The following is a 20,786-nucleotide window of genomic DNA, read 5'->3' as shown; positions in this document are numbered from 1 at the left end:
AAAAAAATGTCAAAAAAATCAATTTTTTAGCTCGGGTTACCCAGTGTAACCGAAAAAAATGTCAAAAAAATCAATTTTTTAGCTCGGGTTACGCAGTGTAACCGAAAAAAATGTCAAAAAATTCAATTTTTTAGCTCGGGTTACGCAGTGTAACCGAAAAAAATGTCAAAAAAATCAATTTTTTAGCTCGGGTTACCCAGTGTAACCGAAAAAAAATGTCAAAAAAATCAATTTTTTAGCTCGGGTTACGCAGTGTAACCGAAAAAAATGTCAAAAAATTCCCAAAGTCCCAAAGTCAAAGTCCCAAAGTCCCAAAAGTCCGGACTTTCATAGTCCGGACTTTAGTGGAGTCCGGACTTTCAAAGTCCGGACTTTAGTGGAGTCCGGACTTTCAAAGTCCGGACTTTTGGGACTTTTGGGACTTTTAAAGTCCGGACTCCAAAGTCCTGCCAACTCTGCTTTATACAAATTTTTATTTCATTTAAAATACGGTGACTGTGGTTCCTAATAAGATGAGATTTCTTCCATTTCTATTTGTTGCATAACGATCAAATGATAAATCTCTCAGATAACACTGAATAGAGACATAATGTGAAAGTGTCAATCAATTCAATAAAATAAATAAAATATGAGCCCTGCAATCGGAACAAAGTTTTATTTTCCTTCAAAAGAAATATATTGATCGTTTATATTATATACGGCTATTATTGTTATTAAAATGGCATTTTATGGGCCACACCCGCATCATTTTACTTTCAATCTTTATTTATAAAAATCGCTCGAATGAATTTGCAAGTTAAATCATTCAAACCCCAAGAGCTTTTTTGATATTTGCATACATGTGGTTAGAATATTTGACCTTGAAACATGATGAGTAATTATGTAATATTTTTGATAGGTTCAATAACACCTCAATGACATTTATAGCACCTGTATTAATATTCTCTTGGTAGATAATTCAATTATTTATTGCTTAATGAGATGATCAGAGAACAACTCAAAGATACGCACGAATAATTTTTTATGAAAATGGTGACTGAAAAGAGGAACTTTCGAGTTTATGTTAATTCAATTTTGACTTTATTCATGCATCCAAAAATTAAGAAAGGTCTTAAATACTTCAAGAAACTTCACACTTTTTCAGAATAATTGAGTTAAACCTCCTTATTTATCAGTATTGAAGGGTTCAGAAATTCGACTTGTTTTTGAAAATTTGTGATTCAGAAACTTAATTCATGTAAATTTTACTTAATAAGATTAAGTACGAGATATCAATCATCAAATCACATTATTACCTCAATAGAGATTTGTGAGTTGGAAAATTTATGAAAGCTCATTACCAAAAGTTTTCCCTTAATTTTTGATGAAACTTTATACCAATTTTCTAGCGTGTCTTATGAAATCCTTAATGTTAATGCATATTTTTTTAAGTTAAACAGAAGATTTTTGCTGTTATAGAATTTATTACAAAGAAGTAATTAATTTTTTTCTTCATCATTCTGTTTGCTTTTAATTAGATGCTACAAATCCTTCACATCAATGCTCGCTTAATTTTAGGTACGCTTAAACTTTTTCCCCGTATCAACTATTAATAGTTCACTTGTGTAAGCACAAAAATTACTTTTAACATGAAACTTAATTGTTTCACTGTTTCATGATTAATTTTTCATTCAGACTACATCCAGTGTATCTGTTTCAATTTTTATAGGAAAAAGTTTTCCTTTTGTTGAAGAAAGTTTTTCCTTTATTTTGTATAAGGTTCCATCGTTCACACACATATAGTGTAAGTTAATAGAAAGTAATATCAATTATGCATCGCAGAGTTTATGCTCTTGTAGCTTTGTTGAAAAACTTTTAACATGCAAGTTATCGCTCTTACCATGAACTAATTTCAGTCATATTTTGTAAAATATTTCATACTTCTCTCACGTTTTATAAATGTTATGGGAATATTCATGATAACTACTTCCTTGTGGTGTAATGATGACTCCTTACATACACTTTTGTCTTTTTCAGATGAGTGTAAAGTGAGTTGACATAATGTCTCACATTTGCTTTCGTAATTTTAGAAGAATGATGAAGCTACATATATGCTAGAAAACGCTGATCATAGAATGACTCTTAAAATCTGTAGACACATGATAACTTACCTTTCTCAAAGCATTAGACAAAAATTAATTCACACAATTAATTGGCTGTTAAACTGTCTAGACATAATTATTACTGCTAATGATTCCTTAAGCTAGGAATAAATTATCATTTATTTGAAGCATCTAATTTTATATATAACAACTTCAATACCACATAATTAAAGAAATTATTCTCCTTTCTTAGATTCCTTAGCTTTTTGCTCGTTAAGATATTGCTGTCTAGCATTGCGGAAAACCATATGAGAAATATAAATTCTGATACATTCGGGAACCAAATCGTTAAGTGTAAACTTTAAAACACAAGACAAAGTCATTATTTAAGCTTTAATAGACAAATAGCAAACATTGTACCTGAATCATGTGATATAAATATCCACTTGTATGTGAGCATTTACCAAGAGTTTTTATTGCTCCCTTTACATAAGTTTCTGCATCCGGAAAGATATTACCTCCATATTTACATATCATGGGATTTTGCAATGCCTTTGTTCGTACAAATGATGGAATGATAAGATGAACTTTTACATTGTATCTCCTAAGCTCCTTACTTAATGCTAAATAATGAAAAATATTTAAACGGAAATAATAATGGCAATACTTGTAACATACCAACAGATAAGCTTCTCACAAAGCTTTTTGTTGAAGCATAAACAGCCATTAACGGTTGAGGTTGATATTGACTTCCTGATGACACATTTAGAATCAATCCGCGTCTATTCAATTTCATCTTTGGTATCACAATTTGTGACATGAAAGTAACAGCACCAATATTGACATTGATCATCTCCCATAGAAATTCATCTGATATTTTCTCAAATCTCTCGGGAATATAATTCGAGACACCAACATTATTTACTAAAATTCCTATATCGATGTCTTTTAACTGTCTATCTATATTCTCATAAATTGATTCTCCTTTGGAAAAATCAGCTATTATATATTTTGTAAGAACCTTGTGTGTTTTTTCTAAATAATAAAATAAAATGTTTTGATTCTTGTGATGTTTTATCTGGTTTGTTTTAGCTACCGATTTCATTTGCAACTGCGACTAATTTAGATTCAGTTCTGGAAACAAGGCAAATATTCATTCCTCTTTTAGCAAGCTCAAGTGCGTAAGATTTTCCAATACCATCTGTTGCCCCAGTCACCACTTAATATGTTCGATAGAAAAAAATTATCATAGTACAAAAATGTTAAGTAACTTAAATATATAGGACTATGCAGTGTATATTATAATCTTGATTTTATTTGAGATTTTAAAAGTTTTTGCTTTTGTCGCCTTAATTTACTGTGAAAATTTTGCGTCAAAAAAACTCTAACAAACTCAGGAAGTGTAGTGAATAGTGTGAACTGTGAAAAAAATATAAAGTTTTAAAAACTTAACGCTCTTTTAGTCAGAAGATAGATTACCTGAATACTGTGGCACCAATATCCACTTGTATGTGCACAATTTCCAAGAGTTTTGATTGCGGATTTAATATAAACTTTTGCATTTGGAGAAAATAGACTTCCTTTATCTGGCACATTTAAGTAGCGTGTCATGTTAGTTTTCACATAGAATGGGATTATCAAATGAACTTTTACATTGAAATTAACAAGTTCTCTGTTTAAAGCTGTGAACAATAAAGTGAATATAACCATTCCAATAGAAAAGTGCAAAATATAAAATAAAATTACCAAGAGACAAGTTTCTAGTATAACTTTTTGTAGCACCATAAAGGGCCAATAAAGGTGTTGGCTGATATTGACTTCCAGATGAGACATTTAAAATTAATCCTTTATTTTTGATCTTCATTTTTGGTATGACAATTTTAGACATGAATGTTATAGCCCCAACATTAACATTGATCATTCTCCATAAAGATTCATGAGACAATTTATCGAATTGATCCGGATCTTCATGAGTACCAACATTATTTACTAATATTCCAATATCAAGGTCACGGAGTTGTAATTCGATATTGTTATAAATTAATTCGCCTTGAGAAAAGTCAGCAACAATGATTTTTGTGGAAACACCAAATCTTCCTAAGATACAGAATATTCTAAGTATTTATTTTGATTAAATTAACCAGGATTTACCTAAATCATGAGCAAGCGAAATCAGATTATCTTCTGACCTTGAAATTAAACAAACATCCATGCCTTTTTTTGCAAGTTCAATTGCGTAATACTTTCCGATTCCACTAGTTGCACCCGTCACGACTGTTGTAAGATAAGCAAGGTTCATGTTTTGTATATTTGATACTACTAAGTTAATTCAATTTGCAAATTAATCATCATGACTCTTTAATAATCGAGGTCAAGGTAAAATTTCGAAACACTGCATAGTCTTATGGATCTTAAAATACAAGTTTTTATCATATTTACCTGCCCATTGTCCATATTGACTTTGTAATGTTCTTTTGCATTGGCATTTTATATAAGGCTTAATTGAATTGATAATAAATTCAAATAATGATGTGAAATGTTCAATGCTCCACCAAATTATTGCATAAATTCCAATGATAGACGTGAATAGTTTAATATTTTCACTAAACAATTCCATTGTCAAGTTACGGATTGATACACAAAATAAAATTACTCAATAACTTCACATAAATGCTTCTTTTCTTAAAACAATGTAGATCTATTCATCAGCTGTAAGAAATGATAACTGTTTCCAAAATTTTACTAAACTGCTGATTTCTAAAATGAATATTTCCAGTGTTGTATAGAAATTTTTTATAAATTACATCTCATTTGCCAATAAAATGCAAAGCAGGCACACATTTCTCCAACACTGATTTGTATCATTTTCGCATAAACCAGTAAATCAGGTTATTTTAGTTTTTTATTTTTTCTATTGATACCACAAGAGCAGCTTCATTGTCATCTTGCTCTTGGTTCATTGTCATCAAGACTTGTGCTCTAAGTTCATAATAATTATTCAACAAGTTACATAACCAACACTTAAAAACTAAATAATAAGTAATAAATTATATTCAGAAAAGACCTGCATCTTCAAACTTTACATACAAGCTTCTGTTTAAACATCCCATAACAAACAATAATAAACTAATGACATATCACAAAAAATATTAAATTTCATGCTTACAATTAAGACAAATCGACTTGTATCTTTATTCACACATTAAATAATTTGCTTCACCTTCTGTTGATTGTAGTATTGTTGCCTAAATATTTTGTTGACTTTGTGCGCGATAAATACTCGAACAAATTCCGGAATTAAGTTAAGTAATATGTACTAGAGAAACATAAATTTTTATTATTTAGATAGAATATGATTGCTCAATAAATACCTGAATATTATGGTTCCAATATCCACATGTTTGAGAATAATATCCCAATGTGTTTATTGAAGCTTTTACGTAATTTTCGGCATTAGGAAAGAAAATATTTCCACTTTTGGGTGTTGTAGCAAAATCGGTCATTTTAGTCCTTACAAACATTGGGATTAATAAGTGAGCTTTCACATTATATTCCACAAGCTCTCGTCTAAGAGCTATAAAAGCATAATAATGATTTTTATGACTTCAGAATTTTTAATTCAATTTTACCAATTGTAAAAGTTTTCGTATAACTTTTTGTAGCTCCATAAACAGCTGCTAATGGCATTGGCTGACAATGTGCTCCTGAAGACACATTTAAAATTAATCCACGATTTTTATGTTTCATTTTTGAAATGATTATTTTCGTCATCATTGTAACAGCTCCAATGTTAATACTGATCATCTCCCAAATTGAATCTTCTGATAGTTCATCGAATTCATCTGGACATTCGTGCATGACGCCAACATTATTTACCAAAATCCCAACATCGATTTTATCAAGATGCATTTTAATCTTATCGTAAATTATTTTCCCTTTGGAAAAATCAGCTACGATGAACTTTGTGATTACTTGATGATTTTGTTCTGGAAATTAATTGTCATTGGATAATTAATTCAGAATTTTCATTTTGATCTCGAGTCGCATTTTCATACCAATATAGTTTGCAACTTCAATTAATTTTGTCTCCGATCGTGATATCAAACAAATATTCATTCCTTTCTTTGCTAGTTCGATAGCATATTGTTTCCCAATTCCATCGGTTGCACCAGTAACCACTTTAATAATAAGAATTTGACTAGCTTATTGTAATTTCAGATCTTTGTAGATTAGTGTAACATCTTACCTGCCCAGTGTCCATACTTTTCTTGAAATGATTGCGGAGCTTTGGAATTCAAGATTTTATCAAGACACGAAGAAATGTTTGCTGCATAATCCCAAAGAGATGTCAAGTGATCTGTGCACCACCAAAAAATTGCATAGACCGCAATAAATATTGTAGAAATTGAAACGATTTTCTGGATAGATTCCGCGAAGCTTTCCATTATTTATAAATGAATATATCACTTTACTGTTAAATATCGGCAATAAACTTGATTCGTGGTCTAAATACAATGTTGTCAAATGTCTAACGAGATTGACTTATATCATACTAATAAGAACGACTGGTCAAGAATAAAAAATAAATTTCAAGTACGCTCAAGAATTTCACAATAACAAAAAAAAATTGTGATTCCGGTGATGTTCTTAATATTAGTATAAAAATACAAGAAAATGAAAACAAATGAAGAACGCGACCTTCATACGTCATGAGATACATAAAGATTTATAATATATCATCATGTTTGTGAGTGAATTCGTTTGACTTCTTCTCGTCTGCACGAAGCATGAGTTAATTGTTATTATTGCTAACATGATGAATATATATTTCTCATAATTACACACAACTAATTCTTTATTTACTTTTGTAATGATATATTTGAACTCGTTTGTATTACTACTGTTATAATTTGTTTGTTTGTTGATTTGGCTGCGGTTTGTATAACTTTGCAAGAGAATTCATTTCTAACTGCTTTTTTCTCGATGGACGTAATCTAAGCTAAAAAGATTTTTTGATCTCCTTATTTATTTTTCTCATTCTTTTGAGCATTCGAGTGCTTCTCTATTTTTATACAAAATTCTTCAGCTGGAAAAATAAGAAATTCATGAAAATCTTATTCACTTTTCACAATGCCAGTGGGTAAAGTCAGACTTTTCATTGGATTCTGACACTCAAAGTTTAGAAACTTTTTCTTACTTACTGGTATTATTCGTGATGCACATTTACAATACAAATAGTATATATCAAAATAAGAGGCATTAAACATTTATCAGGAAGAAAAAGGAATGGAAAATACCATAATGCAAAGCAAGGCAAAGCTTTTTATTCCATTCCGAAAAATGAAATTCATGAAAAAAGCTTTTGTATGTTGTTTTGTTGCTTTCACAACCAGCGAACGGAAAAAATCCAATAAATATTGAACTCAACTCAATTTAAATCACACTTCAACTTTTATTCATGAATTTCATCGACATGAAAAATTGATGATGGAAGGAATGAGAATAAAAAGTAGGAAAAAAGAAGAATATCCCATTTTTTGCACTTTCTGCACTCTCGAGGGAAATCAAGTGGAAGAAATATTTCGTTTCATGGATCCTTTAATTTTTCACCTTTTCATTTATTTTTTTATTCGCTCTTATTCTGCCAAAAAATATCATTCGAATTATTTCCGAGAGATTTGAGATGGATGGAAATGTAAAGAAAGATGAAAAATTTTCTTATTCATGTTCATTATTTGTACTTTTTATACTCTATCCCGAGCGACACAATTAAAAATGGCTCTGCCACGGAACTTTTAAGATTGCGCTTAACCTTATTTATTGACACCAAACGAAGCCACCTCCGTTTGACGTCTAAGGCTACATTTTGGCGTTCATAGTGCTGCCAAAACAAGGTCGGCTTCGATTTGGCATTTATGAAAGGAATTTAGCTGTGCCTTAAAAGCTCCATGGCGGAGCCTTATTAATTTGTGCCGCTCGGGTATGCATAGAGTAATGTGTAGAACGAAAGAAAAAAGATAAAAGGAAGCATGAAAAAGATGAAGCATTAAATAATCTTTTCTACTTTTTAAATTTCTTTATTTGCATTGAGGGGTAAAAAAGCTGAAATAAATATTCCTATAAAGAAAACCATCCAAACGACATAAGTTGAGAATAAATTTTAAAACGTGCAGCTGATAAATAATGTCTTGAGTTCAAATAGCGAGCACATTCCATCAAGTATTCAAAAACATGAAAATTACTTGAATATTGCAAGTACCCCTGATGAACTTAAGCTTGCAGGAAGCTTATTAGCAGTAATAATTCAGTTATTCAAAATTAATAGTTTTGGGAAATCCACACTCAGCAAATATGAGGAAGCATTATCAAGATAAAAACATTTTTGTAAGGCAATAACAAGACTGCTCTCATTTCTCCAGACAAAAGCAATTAATTACAACTTTTATGATATCGTCTCAAATAAAAATGCATGAAAAATTCCATAGAGCAGCATATTCAAGCCTTTTATTTTCCTTTATATGGATAGACACCACTTCTTTCACACCATATCGCATGATAATAACAATAATAATGCTAAAATAACTTTTTATTTGCAACAAAAGAAGAATAAGAAGAAGGAGCAATTTTTTGCCATAAATTATATTTAAGGGATGTGAAAGGGAAAATATACTAAAAATGAAGCCATGAATGGAGTTTGAGGGGATTTAATATCATTTTTTGTGTTATTTATGTTCAATTTGCTTAATTTTCCTTCCAGTAAATTTATTTTAAAATTTATATCTCTTTGTGATGACGCCCGTTTGCATATATGTGTACGCGCATACTTCTCGGAAGCTAAATATTGAAATATTTTGAAAATTTGCTGATGCTATTGTTACATTGTTGGCTATAGATACTTTAAAGTGAAATGAAGGATGAGTCAGAGGAATTTGATATATAATTGAAATTTTATATTAAGCCCTCCATCCAGAATTTTTAAACTTTTCGACGTATTCAGTAATTATATTATGTTACTCATTTAGAATATTTTGAGTATACAAGTCTGAGATTTTTAGTTCGGGGGAAATGACTCAATAGATTTAAAGTTTTAAGCTTCTATTTCCATTTCGTTTAACCATCACATTTAAAGGAATGATTTTTCCCGCTCGTAAATATTTATTTTACAGGATTAAATCATGTCTCTTGTAAAGATTAAAACACTTCCCTTCCTGCTTTAAAATGTCTTTGCATAATTGGAAATAAAATCTTTTTTGATAAGCATATTGTCACTTTATAAAGACTTACATACGTTCATTGAAGATAATAAGACAATCAAATAAGTTTCTTCGAATCCCATTTGTAATGTCGACTTATAATTTTAAGACTTAGATGGATTTAGGGAATATTTTTTATTCCTTGCTCTTTTGTCACTTGACATTTTTATAATTTTAATTGGATATGGTATTTCTGGTCTTTTTCAAAATCTAGAAATGGAGCATAAAAGTTTCAATATAAAAAATCATTGATGCACAGCACTTGCTCAGTAAAAGTTAACATTTTAAATGATTTTTCAGGAAAATGTAAAGTTTTTCATGTGAGGGAAGAGATTACATGATGTAATGCTTCGTAATATGAAAACTAGGTATGTGAAATTTAATTCAGCAAATTGAATATTTTTGAAATTATATAGAAACTCGGAAGTCCTTTTTTATTCTCCTTTCCCTCAATTAAACTTTTCAAACATATTAGTATTTATTTTAGTATCACCTGAGTTTCTGTTCTGTATCTTTAAGCTTTAAAATTCAAATGGGCTTTAAAAATTTGCCTCCAACCTTTCTCTTATTTGACATTTTACCCAATTTTCCATGCCCATTTCCCCAATCGTTGTAACTTTAGTTCATTTCCTGTATTTTAATGAACTACAAATGATCCTTTAGGGAGTCTCAAAAGGTCAATGGGACAGATATCCTTTTTAATGCCCTGATGTATGCAAAGTTTCAACTCTTTTTAACCCTTCATAAAAAATTGAGATTTTATGTTGCCAATTTTATCTGTAAAGCTATCAATTTCTGTTTTTCAGGATAAATGGATGCACATTAATCTTAAGATTTTGCTGAGAATTAAAATTTAAAATGAAGGTTTTTGACATTTATTTTTTGTCATGTTTCAGTAAGAAAAATTATTTAAGTTAATTAATGGAGAGAATAACTTTATACCATAATTATCTTTAAACAAACTCAACATAATTCAATTAAAACAATAGAAAAAACTTTATTCTGGAAATATGATAAGCAACATTTTATTTTCTGTCAAAAAACCTGAAAAGGATAAAGTTTCAAGCTTGTAGTCATAAATGAGTAAAATAAAATAATTTATGAACATTACATATAATTACATCACATGACAAATTGCATTTCACATTTATTAATATCATACAACGAAAATTTCATACCACAAAATAAAAACAATGTACATATATTTATGGCAAAACTAATTTGTTCTCTTTTTTGCCTCATTCAGAAAATTCATTTTTTGTGTGTTCATATAAATAATTTTTAAGCTACCCATCTCCTCCTCCTTTATAAGAAAATAATGAATTAATTTTTTGCCACATGAAACAGCAACAGCAGCAGTTGAAACAACATAAGTCATACATAACAACAAAAGCACTAATTTAATGCTTGAAATGAGTAGAGAACGAAGCACAAAATTTTCAGCAAAAAGTAAATTAATTTTAATGAATTGTGTAAGCAGTTTTGTTTGTGCTGTTGCAATTGCAACAAAAAGAAGTATGAAAATTACGGGAAAATACAGAAAATTTTATATGTATATGTAGCATACAGAAAAAGGGCACAACAAACAAAATAGGAAAATACAATTTATATTATTCGAAAGTTGTTATCTAACTTCCAACTTTATGGACTTCTATGAATATCTTTGCTGGTTGTGTGTCGCCACAAAACTGCAGATTGTAAATTTGTTGTGTCATTTTAAATGCTTTCCACTGCCCCGATTTTTTATTATCATTTTTCTCTCCATCTCTTTCTCCTTCTCTAGTTTTATGTCCATTATTTTATTTTAATATGCTTTGTTGCATAACATAAGCTACAGTGATAAAACGTTCTATGTTACATACGAATTGCATAAGTGCATGATAGCAGAAAATGAGAAAAATGGAAGAACTGAGAGGATTAATGGTAAAGTTTAAATTGCATACATTTTATTTAAGATTAAAAATTGATGAAAAGCTTTTGACATAATAAATGTGACTTTAATATTGGGTCAACATTTTTAATATACCAAGAACTACCCTCATTATTGAGTTCCATTTAGGGGTCCGAATGACGGATATCCGTACCGTCCGTTACCGGTAATTACCGGTAATATCCATTACCGTTACCGTTCATTTCTATGGATTATCCATCGGTAACAGATTTTTAACGAATTTTTCAAAAATTCAAATATTAAGACCGCAGTTTATTTTTTTGTTTAGGGTAAAAACTTTATTTTTAGACATTTTTCATTTTTGAAAACTTTTAATGTGGAAATTTCCAAAAGAATTTTTAGACTTGTCAATTCCAAGATATATATCAAAGTTAAATGTAATTTTTGGTCAAAAAAATGTTATTTTTGGTCACATCTAAAAATCAGTCATTTTTTATGATGAATCCTGAAAAAGTGCTTTATTTATTTGAAAACGTAATATCAGGAATGATAGAGGGATGAGAAAGGTAACTTTTCAGGTACTTATTGGGTCATGAAAAACTAGTTATTTAGCGCAAACGGCAGAATCGAAAACTGACCAAATTTGGGTCATTTTTAAACGCTTTTTTTCAAATTTTAATTTGCACGAAGTCCAATAGTCAAAGTTTTTAATGCAAAAAATTTTGCTTATGGATGTTTTAAAACTCTTCTATACAAGCCATCCTTTAAAAACGATTATATATGGCTTTTTTTTTAAAAAATGACCAAAAAAAAGTGACCAAAAAAAAATTTTTTTGTACCCTAAATATTCGGATATATATAGTCGGAATATACGGATATTACCGGTAACACCGGTAATTACCGGTAAATATCCGTTACCGTCAAATCTCGATTACCGGTAATTTTCGGACCCCTAGTTCCATTGACATACTACGGTAAAATTTTCGGTTATTCCTAAATTTTTAGATATAATTTTATAATCAAGTAATTTAAAAAAATGTAGATCAATCAGATCGTGTTGAGTTATGGGAAAATAGTAAATGAATCGTTACATGTTTCGTCATATAAAACAAACTATAGTGTCCTTGAATATTCTCCTTAGCTATGTCCAATTACAAAACTAACAAGCGAATAATCGATTTTGTTCAACAAACACATGGAATTTTTGTGGGAATAATCTGAATTATTAATTTTTAAAAATAATTTTCTGAATATTTCATGTGAAAGGAGAGTGACAGGGTAGTTTGGCTAACATATTTTACTGTCAAGGTAAAGGACACGAAAAACACAAAGGATAATTTTTCATGTCATTGCCATTCAGCGGTGGTGAGTGATGTTTACTTTTAACGAAATATGACTGATTAAAAAAATGACAAAACTAACTAGCTTGAATAAAATAATGGCAAGCAAAGCTGATAACTAACATTAATGTAATATTGATTTATGAATTATAGATGCTAATTCGATTTTCTTAAAATTATTGTTAAATATTTAATTAAATTTTCCGACAAAGCATTTCAAAATTCCGTAATGTAATGTCAACAATATCCTTATTAATATCAAATTAGATTCAATATTTCTAAATTCAATAAGCAAATAATTAAATTAAACAAAAGCAGCACTTTAATCATCGAAAACATCAAAAATTCCTCCAGTGTAATTCTATATGGAATTTGTCTCTATTTATACATATATAAAATCATCAACTATGGAGAAATAGGAAGACGTAGACATAGCGACAGAACATTCTGTTGTTATTGTGTTGTTGTGACATATTTTGCAGTGCATAACTGCATGCATCCTGTTTGCATATATTCACATATGTATACAATATATTTTTTTATTTTATAATGTCATGCTGATGTTCATGTACACACATACATCTAATGTGTCTATGGGATGCATGCATATTATAGGGAAAAAATTGTTTAGGATGTTGTTGACATTTTTCTATGCAAAATAATAATTTTTCTCATCCTACAAATAATAAAAATATTTTTTCAATGTAATATAAAAATAAACATTCGTTTAATGAAGTGAAAAATCCCGCAGGAAGGAGCAAGGAATGAATATTTATGTATATGAGATGGGAACGAAGAGATGTAGAAGACACGTGCAATGAATATATACGCATACATAAAAGTCATTTAAATGATCCAATCATTTACTCAACTTTATTGCCATTTATTCCTTCATCTCTTATCATTCGCATGAAGTAATTTGCATATAAAAGCCATTTCATGTATATGTTTTTGTAGGTACTGAAGGTATTTTTGAGTATTTTTTGAGAAACTTCACAATGGTCTTATGGCCTTAAGCCACGAATTCTAAATTTTTCCCTTGTGAACATTTTCTGTGTTTATGGCTGTTTTTAGCACTCTTTTAGAAAGGAAAAGTTTCCTTACACATTTCAGTTTCACAAATTTCTGATCCGAAAAATTCAGAAAGAATTTTCATGCATCCAAAAATACCTCATAACTTAAATCAATTTTATTATGGGAGAAAAAATACACAAAAAATTTAATGTCATTTCCTCCTTACTTTAAATCCACAAAAATATGTCATAAAAGACAGTTTTAACATTTAAACTTTGGCATTTTCTATTTGCTGACAAAAAACTATAATTTTTTATGTTATACTCTGTGGTTCCATAATATTGTTCATCTGTACATGCGAAAGTAAGAACTCCCTCATGGATATCTCCTTTATCTAACGACAGAAAAAGGAATTTTTTTTGTATCATGTAAAAGAAAATGCCATAATATTGGTAGGAAAAAATATATTTATTGCTCAAGTCATAAAAATTTGCTCTTTCTATATATATCTTTCCATCTCACTCTCTTGCTTGTTATTGTTGTTATCGATAAAAAGGTAGGGTTCGGAAGTCTACAGTTATTAACAGTTATCTACAGTTATCTACACTTATCTACAGTAACAAACTGTAGATAACTAACTGTAGATTTTTTGTTCAAAACAAAAATAATCGTTAAAATTTTTGTTCAAAATTCATTTATTTTGATGAATTTATATCAATTTTACCAACTTATGAATTGATTTTAATAGCACTAAAGAGAAGCACATCACAAATCTTATTGTTGGTATCAACAATCTCTAAAATCAAAAAAATTCGTTAATTAATATGAATTTTTCGATTTTTTCGTTACTGAGTCTTTTGAATTGCTTGTGACTTGCAATTGTTGCATGAGATCATTCTACACTGGCTAAACAATCTTTTAAACAGCTTCTGTTGCTCCTTTTCTCTCTTTTTCATACAAATTAATCACAAAATCATTTTTAGAATTTAAACCAATTAAATTAATTAACATCAAGAAGAAAAGGAATATGAAACCATATTTATAGCCTAAATACACTGTTGGTGATGAAAACCTACAACAAATTAGTGTATTTGATGCGAAAAAAAGAATAAAAAAATTTGTTTGTTTACAAAATTTTCCAATTTAGTCAACTGATTTTTTTCATTTGAAAATTATCTACAGTTTGCAAACAGTTTGCAAACTGTAGATAACTGTAGATTTTCTGTAGATAATCTACATGTTAATAACTGTAGATTATCAGTTAGTCTTTTTCCGAACCCTATAAAAAGGATAAAATTTTATGATGTACTGGAGATAGATGAAGAGAAGGAGAGAGAAAAATGTCATACCATAGGAGAAAAAAAAGGTAAAGAAAATGTTTCTCTGCTGGGACATGTTGAAGCTATTCAAAGTCATTAATAAATCTCTTTTAAAATTGTACATACATTTTTTTATGGCTCAGGGGGATTGGCAATAATTTTAAACAGAAGAACGATTTATGATAGAAAAAGAACAAATTCAACGTACATCATAAATGTAAATATTGTGGTGATGGTGAAGGCAATTGAAGTTTATTACTATATGAGACTTTAAAACACACAAAAACGAAGGACTTATGTGGCCTCCTTTCGAGGTTTCCTTTTTGCTTCATTTTTTTAAGGACAGGAAAAATTACTTTCTAATTTATTGCTCAGTAAAATCATAAAAATATGTGTAAAATCGTTAATATTTATGACATCATGATTTCTTTTTGGATATACTTGTTAAATTTTTAGTGCCTAATATATCTTCATGCAATTTTACTTATCTACAATAAATTTTGATTTTAATTCTAGTCATTTTAAAATTTCAATTTTTATGGACTCAGTACAAAATGGCGGAAGTCCTATAAAATATACAATTGTAGTCATTTTAAGGAAGAAAGGATTTAACTATTTTAAAACTGCTGGTTTGTTTGTGTTATACCATAAGTTACACAGAACAAATTACTGCTCCCTCTATCATTTTTATTAGCTAATAAAACTTTTACATCGCTTTATAGAGAAGCCATAAATTTAATTCTATTTCCAACCCTTTCGCAAAACACACAAAAAATTGCAAGGAACTAGAACAAATTTAAAAGAATTTGTAAAATCTTTCAATATTTTATGTTGCTTTGTGTAATGTTACTTTATAAAGATGCACATTGTGCGTTAAATTGCCTTTCACATTTGTCCTTCATTCTTTCCCTTCCAGCATGTGTATGTTTTGACTGCCTTTCCCTTTTTGTGCTTCAATTTGAATTTTATTGCAAATCTTCTTTTATTATTTAAGAAGAAATGACACTTTTAGAGAAATATTGCAATACATTCGGACAATATTAAAGCAATTTAAGTGTATAAAAGATTTTTGACAGATTTCATTTTACTACGCTTGTATGCGTGTTGATCCTTGTCGGCTTTTTTCTTTCATTTCTTTGTCACAACTTTTTTTATTTCTTCCATACAATATATGTCGGCATAGGATCAAATATTATAAAAGAATAGCAGCAGCAACAGCAGCAGCAAACAGCAGTAGCAATCGTAGATGAAATTTTTACATTACATCTGAAATGTATGTTGCAGAAATGAGCAGAACATTGAATAAAAAACGTAAAAAGACCAAAGCGAGAAAAATAAATTAGCTTAGTATGTGTCACAAAACGATTGTCTCTGGGCTTGAAGTGAGCATCAACATGTTACGAGACCTAATCCTCAGCTGATGATGATTTTCTCATTTTTCTTTTCTTTTTCTCCTTTTTTTGTGTGCTGCTGCTGTCGACCCCATCAGATGTCACGTCGCCTTTGCCTTTGACAATTCGTTTTTGATTGCACTTTTTTTTCATCTCTTTTATTCTGTCAGGCTCAATGTATTGATTTTTTTCCCGTTTCATCCTACTGTCGCTCTGCAGAGTGCTCGCTCTTAGAATCATGACATTGCAGAAAAGGAAATCTTTAGGAAATGTGAATAGAATTGGAATTTAATTTTTTTTAAAGGTAAACCCTTGCACCCGCACAATAGAACCAGAAAAAATATTGTTGAGGGATTTGTTGTCTACAATGAAAAATATGTTTTCAATGACAAATTGAAGTTTCAAAACATAAAATTAAAATTTCATGCATTTCTCATTTTCTACGCTCCAACATCGAAGGTTTCTTTTTTGAGAATTCACGGATAATGCGTAAAAATATGAAAACATACGCATAGAAAAAAATTCTGAAGATCCGTTTGCAATAGACGACATGAGATCAAAGGAAATGTAACAGAAATATGCTATATGCTACTTTAGGTACGCATTGAAAAGAAAGAAAAAAAAATATTATTTCGTTTTACAAGAACCATGACAAATTTAAATGACTTTAAACTCTTTTTTCACAATAGTCAAGATTTTTGTGACTTCTCTTTTCTTTCCGTCGACTGTGACGAACAATATTGTAAGTTTTCAAGAGTTCTCTATTTCTTTTGTTATTTAAATAAAAATATTTTTGTGTAAAATAGAATAAAATTTATGAGTAAGGTAATAAAGTTAAATGCATTTGCATTTATATAGGAAAAAATATATAATAAAATAAAATGAAATATATTTTCAATACGCTTGAGATTTTAAATCCAGAAGCTAAATATTAATTATCTAAAAGAACTATTCAATTTCAAAATAGACATTTGAAAAGAGATGAGTTATTGCTTGAACATCCTCTTGAGAATAATAATGAAAACATTAAAAATCAGCTTCAAAAATTTAAGTCTTGAATGATCTTGAACCTTTTGGATGATAAACCTTATATTTTATTCTTTTGGTGAATTCTTCAGGTCACCATGATACGAAAGCCTTCTTCTCAATTTTTATTCAATAAAATGTTAAGCACTTTGCATTTCAACATACTCGTTATCTCAAAATTCTTTATTCAATATAAAGCCCCAAAATAAATTAAGCATTTTGTTCATTCTGCTCCACTTTTCAGTCTCCTCAAGAGCTTTTTCTTTGAAGGATCAAATAACCTATTCGATGCTGATAAAATTGGACTTGACATTTAGAAAGAAGATACTGTTTTGTAATAAACTTTTGTTTTTTATGAATCATATTACAATATATTAATATGTTCAGATAAGATACACAATGGAATTTCTGGGCTTAGAATTTCGATAAAAAATTTCTCGGAAATTTGTTTTTCTTCTTATCAACAAACATTGCATTTGGTCAAACTGATGCTTACAATCTGTTCTGTAAGGAATCAATATATTGTGCTTATACAATTATAAGATCTTCTACATGATGCAAGGTTTCACACAATAACATAAATTTCAGGTATTAAATTCATATATACATTTATTTTCATGCTTCCAGCACAAGCCATTCTCTACAATTTCCTCCTTCATCCTTAAAAATTTCAATATATATTGACTTTTGACTCAAGTCTTTACATATCAAAAGTTGTTTCCAGTAAGTAGCAGCAAGAAACGATTTCGATTCTATGGAATTTTGCCAATAATAAGAAAATAAAATTCTTTTATATATGCCATTTCACATCTGCCACAAGCCATTTTAAAATGAGCACACAAACATATTGATGACTTCTAATTTTAAAGCACCAAAAACCCGCATTGATCCATTTTACGAGGAAAAGAGAGATGCTTGATATATTCAATTCAATTTGATTTCTTTCAGAGAAATTGCAGATTTTGCCAATAAATGGAGAGCAGAGAAGAATAAAACTCAACAAAATTAAAATCATTCATAACGAGAATCTCGTTAGCATCAGTGAAATGAATGAGCATAACATGATGAAACACCGCCTCAAGGAAAGAAGCGAAAAGTAAAAAAATAAAATATAATAATAATTTTCGTACCATAAAATAAAATAAATGTTATGATCCCACCTTCAGTTTAAATTTCATTTTATAGCGACTTTTCAGAATTGAAATGGTGCTGCTGTCAGCATTTTGTGTCCTATAATCATCATAAGTCCATATAACTACCATCTTATTATCAAGTTTCTCGTGCTGTACATTAAGTCAGTGAATTTTTTTCTCGCAAGTTCCCCAAAATTGCATTCAAAATGCGCTAATGTTATTAATTTAAAACAAGATTGTTTACATATATTTCAGTGTGACGAAAGGAGAGATAGTATGGCAGAGAGAAGGAGAAATGGGAGGTATCTGTAAATTAACTCAACGAGGCTAAATTGCGTCGAGATTATTCCACCTTTTCTGCTCTTTTTCCGTCTTTCTTCTTACAAGAGCGATGAAGATTTCTTTAAGTAATAAAATTATATTCTGCTGTATGTGCGGAAGAAGAGTCTACACAAACAACAATAGAATCATAATATGCTCAAGCTATAGACATAAGTGGAGGCAACAAACAACAGATATTCAACGAGACAGATGAGAAATATAATTTCATATCTTGAATGTTTTTTATATATGAAAAAATATTTTTTGTGAATTTCAATGAAGTTTCAAGGCGCGCTAAGGAGCGAAATGGATGGAAAGAGAGCAAAAAAGGCGAGGAAATGAAATGAGAATGCATAATGCTCAAAAACATTTGCCGAAATTAATCAAATTTCTTTTAGTCTTTTTTTGCCTTCCTTTATGATTTATGTTTTGCTTAGCGAATTTTTTTGTGTTCATCTTCTTCTTCTTCTCCTTTCGGTTGATTTGTCTTCCCTTTCATATTAAAAGAAATTAATTCCGCTTATAGATGATGATATAATATGTTATAATGATGATGATAATGAACGAGGGATTGCCATTCTTCTTATTATGTTTAATCATGACTTCGATTATGGATCATCATTTGATGAGCAATTCTTTTGTTTCTTGGTATAATGGCATTTAACTAAAAGAGCTATATGGGAGGTTTTCGGGAAATTATTTCATTGTGCTCAATTAAATGATCTGTCTTTTCGTACACAATAGTGATGCATATTCACTTAATTGAGTCGTTAACTAATTGATGAAAATTTCGATTTTGATGAATATGACATTTTACGTTGTTCTCGGCTTCGGTTTACAGACAATATATTCGCTTTATTGCAAAAATAATTGCTTTTAATATTATCTCGGTATTAAGCTTTGGAATATTTTCATACCAACTTTACCTGACACGTGCAAAATATTAATATTTTTAATTAAAATACACAAAAGTACATAATTTAACCTAAATTTCACCAAAAAACAATTAAACTTGCAAATATTCATGTTACACCATCAATGACTTCATAACATCATAGTCAAGAGTCTTTAAAAATAAAGAGCATAAAAGTAATTAAGAGTAATTAACAGCATATGTGTGAATGTGTATACAAGAGAGAGATAGAGGGGGATGTATTTAAAACAAAAGAACAACAACTGCACTTTATTTATTAAATAATACACAGCAGAAGAGTACTTGCTGATACACTTTACAGCAACACCCTCCTACTGAGATTTTTTTTTCATATTCAATCCTATTATTGAAGTTTTTGAGAAAAAAAATTTTCCACTTGTGCATACTCATAAAATAGCAGCATTTGTTTCGACTTCCTTTATGCGTGGTATACTGGAATGTAGCAATCAGATTTTTCTGTTTAACTATCTGTATAAGTAGTAATTGAGTTTTCTCAAAGCACGGGATTATTCAGTTAAACTTTCTGACTTTACTTAAAATCCTTTAGGATCAAAATTTAATTGCTTGGATTAAAATGCGCTTTAAGTTAGTTCCTTTATACAACATAAAGTCAAAAAATTTCAAGAACGAAATTTGTATGGAAAGGGAAGTGACTCTTCATGTAATAAAACTGAACGCAAATAAATAGCATAGGCAATAGAATTGAAAGGGGTTCCAATGAAAACATGAAAAAGGTCGAAAGTGGAGTAATGGAGCCATTTGCAAATTATGACATACATCATTTGGAAATGTGATGCTGCCATGATCACAATGCTATTAGAGTTAATCGTATATGCTGAATATTGTATTATGGTGGTTAGAGTATCATCGAGAACGCAAATGGAAATAATGGCACTTCATTGCATACAATTCTGAATACATTTATTCAGTGGAAGCATGCGAATGATATAAACAAAAGAAAGCCTTTAATATCATTACATAAGGAGCTTTCGTATTCTGTAAATGCCATTCATGAGAATCATTTCGAGGAGACTATAATGAAAGACTCACTTACCAGTTACTCCTTTTCATGCCATCACTATT

At 29.6% G+C, this 20,786-nt stretch overlaps 2 protein-coding genes across 4 annotated transcripts; both read right to left on the bottom strand.

The window, feature by feature from the left end:
• Positions 1-2,150: 2,150 nt before the first annotated feature.
• LOC139087930 (hydroxysteroid dehydrogenase-like protein 1) lies at positions 2,151-4,816 on the bottom strand. 3 transcript variants are annotated; one of them, XM_070636903.1, is made up of 6 exons: positions 4,521-4,816; positions 3,178-3,300; positions 2,760-3,116; positions 2,502-2,704; positions 2,302-2,440; positions 2,151-2,242 (listed from the first exon to the last, which is right to left on the bottom strand). In XM_070636903.1, exons 1-5 carry the CDS (start codon positions 4,696-4,698, stop codon positions 2,318-2,320), a joined length of 984 nt encoding a protein of 327 aa, XP_070493004.1. In that variant the 5' UTR covers positions 4,699-4,816; the 3' UTR covers positions 2,151-2,242; positions 2,302-2,317. The 3 variants fall into 3 exon arrangements, with proteins under 3 accessions (XP_070493004.1, XP_070493002.1, XP_070493005.1); XM_070636901.1 differs by lacking the exon at positions 2,151-2,242 and having other exon boundaries at positions 2,249-2,440; XM_070636904.1 differs by lacking the exons at positions 2,151-2,242; positions 2,302-2,440; positions 2,502-2,704; positions 2,760-3,116 and adding exons at positions 3,561-3,763; positions 3,828-4,178; positions 4,233-4,355 and having other exon boundaries at positions 3,178-3,500.
• Positions 4,817-5,150: 334 nt separating this feature from the next.
• Positions 5,151-6,526, bottom strand: LOC139087919 (hydroxysteroid dehydrogenase-like protein 1). Its single transcript, XM_070636889.1, has 5 exons — positions 6,328-6,526; positions 6,137-6,259; positions 5,711-6,067; positions 5,453-5,655; positions 5,151-5,397 (listed from the first exon to the last, which is right to left on the bottom strand). The coding sequence occupies exons 1-5, from the start codon at positions 6,524-6,526 to the stop codon at positions 5,284-5,286; spliced, it is 996 nt and encodes a 331-aa protein (XP_070492990.1). The 3' UTR covers positions 5,151-5,283.
• Between the last annotated feature and the right edge of the window lie 14,260 nt (positions 6,527-20,786).

This window comes from Chironomus tepperi, unplaced genomic scaffold, assembly GCF_022539635.2.
Source record: "Chironomus tepperi strain 1889 unplaced genomic scaffold, CSIRO-AGI_Ctep_v1 contig_137, whole genome shotgun sequence".
Taxonomy (NCBI): domain Eukaryota; kingdom Metazoa; phylum Arthropoda; class Insecta; order Diptera; family Chironomidae; genus Chironomus; species Chironomus tepperi.
This window is presented reverse-complemented; position numbering and strand designations above follow the sequence as displayed.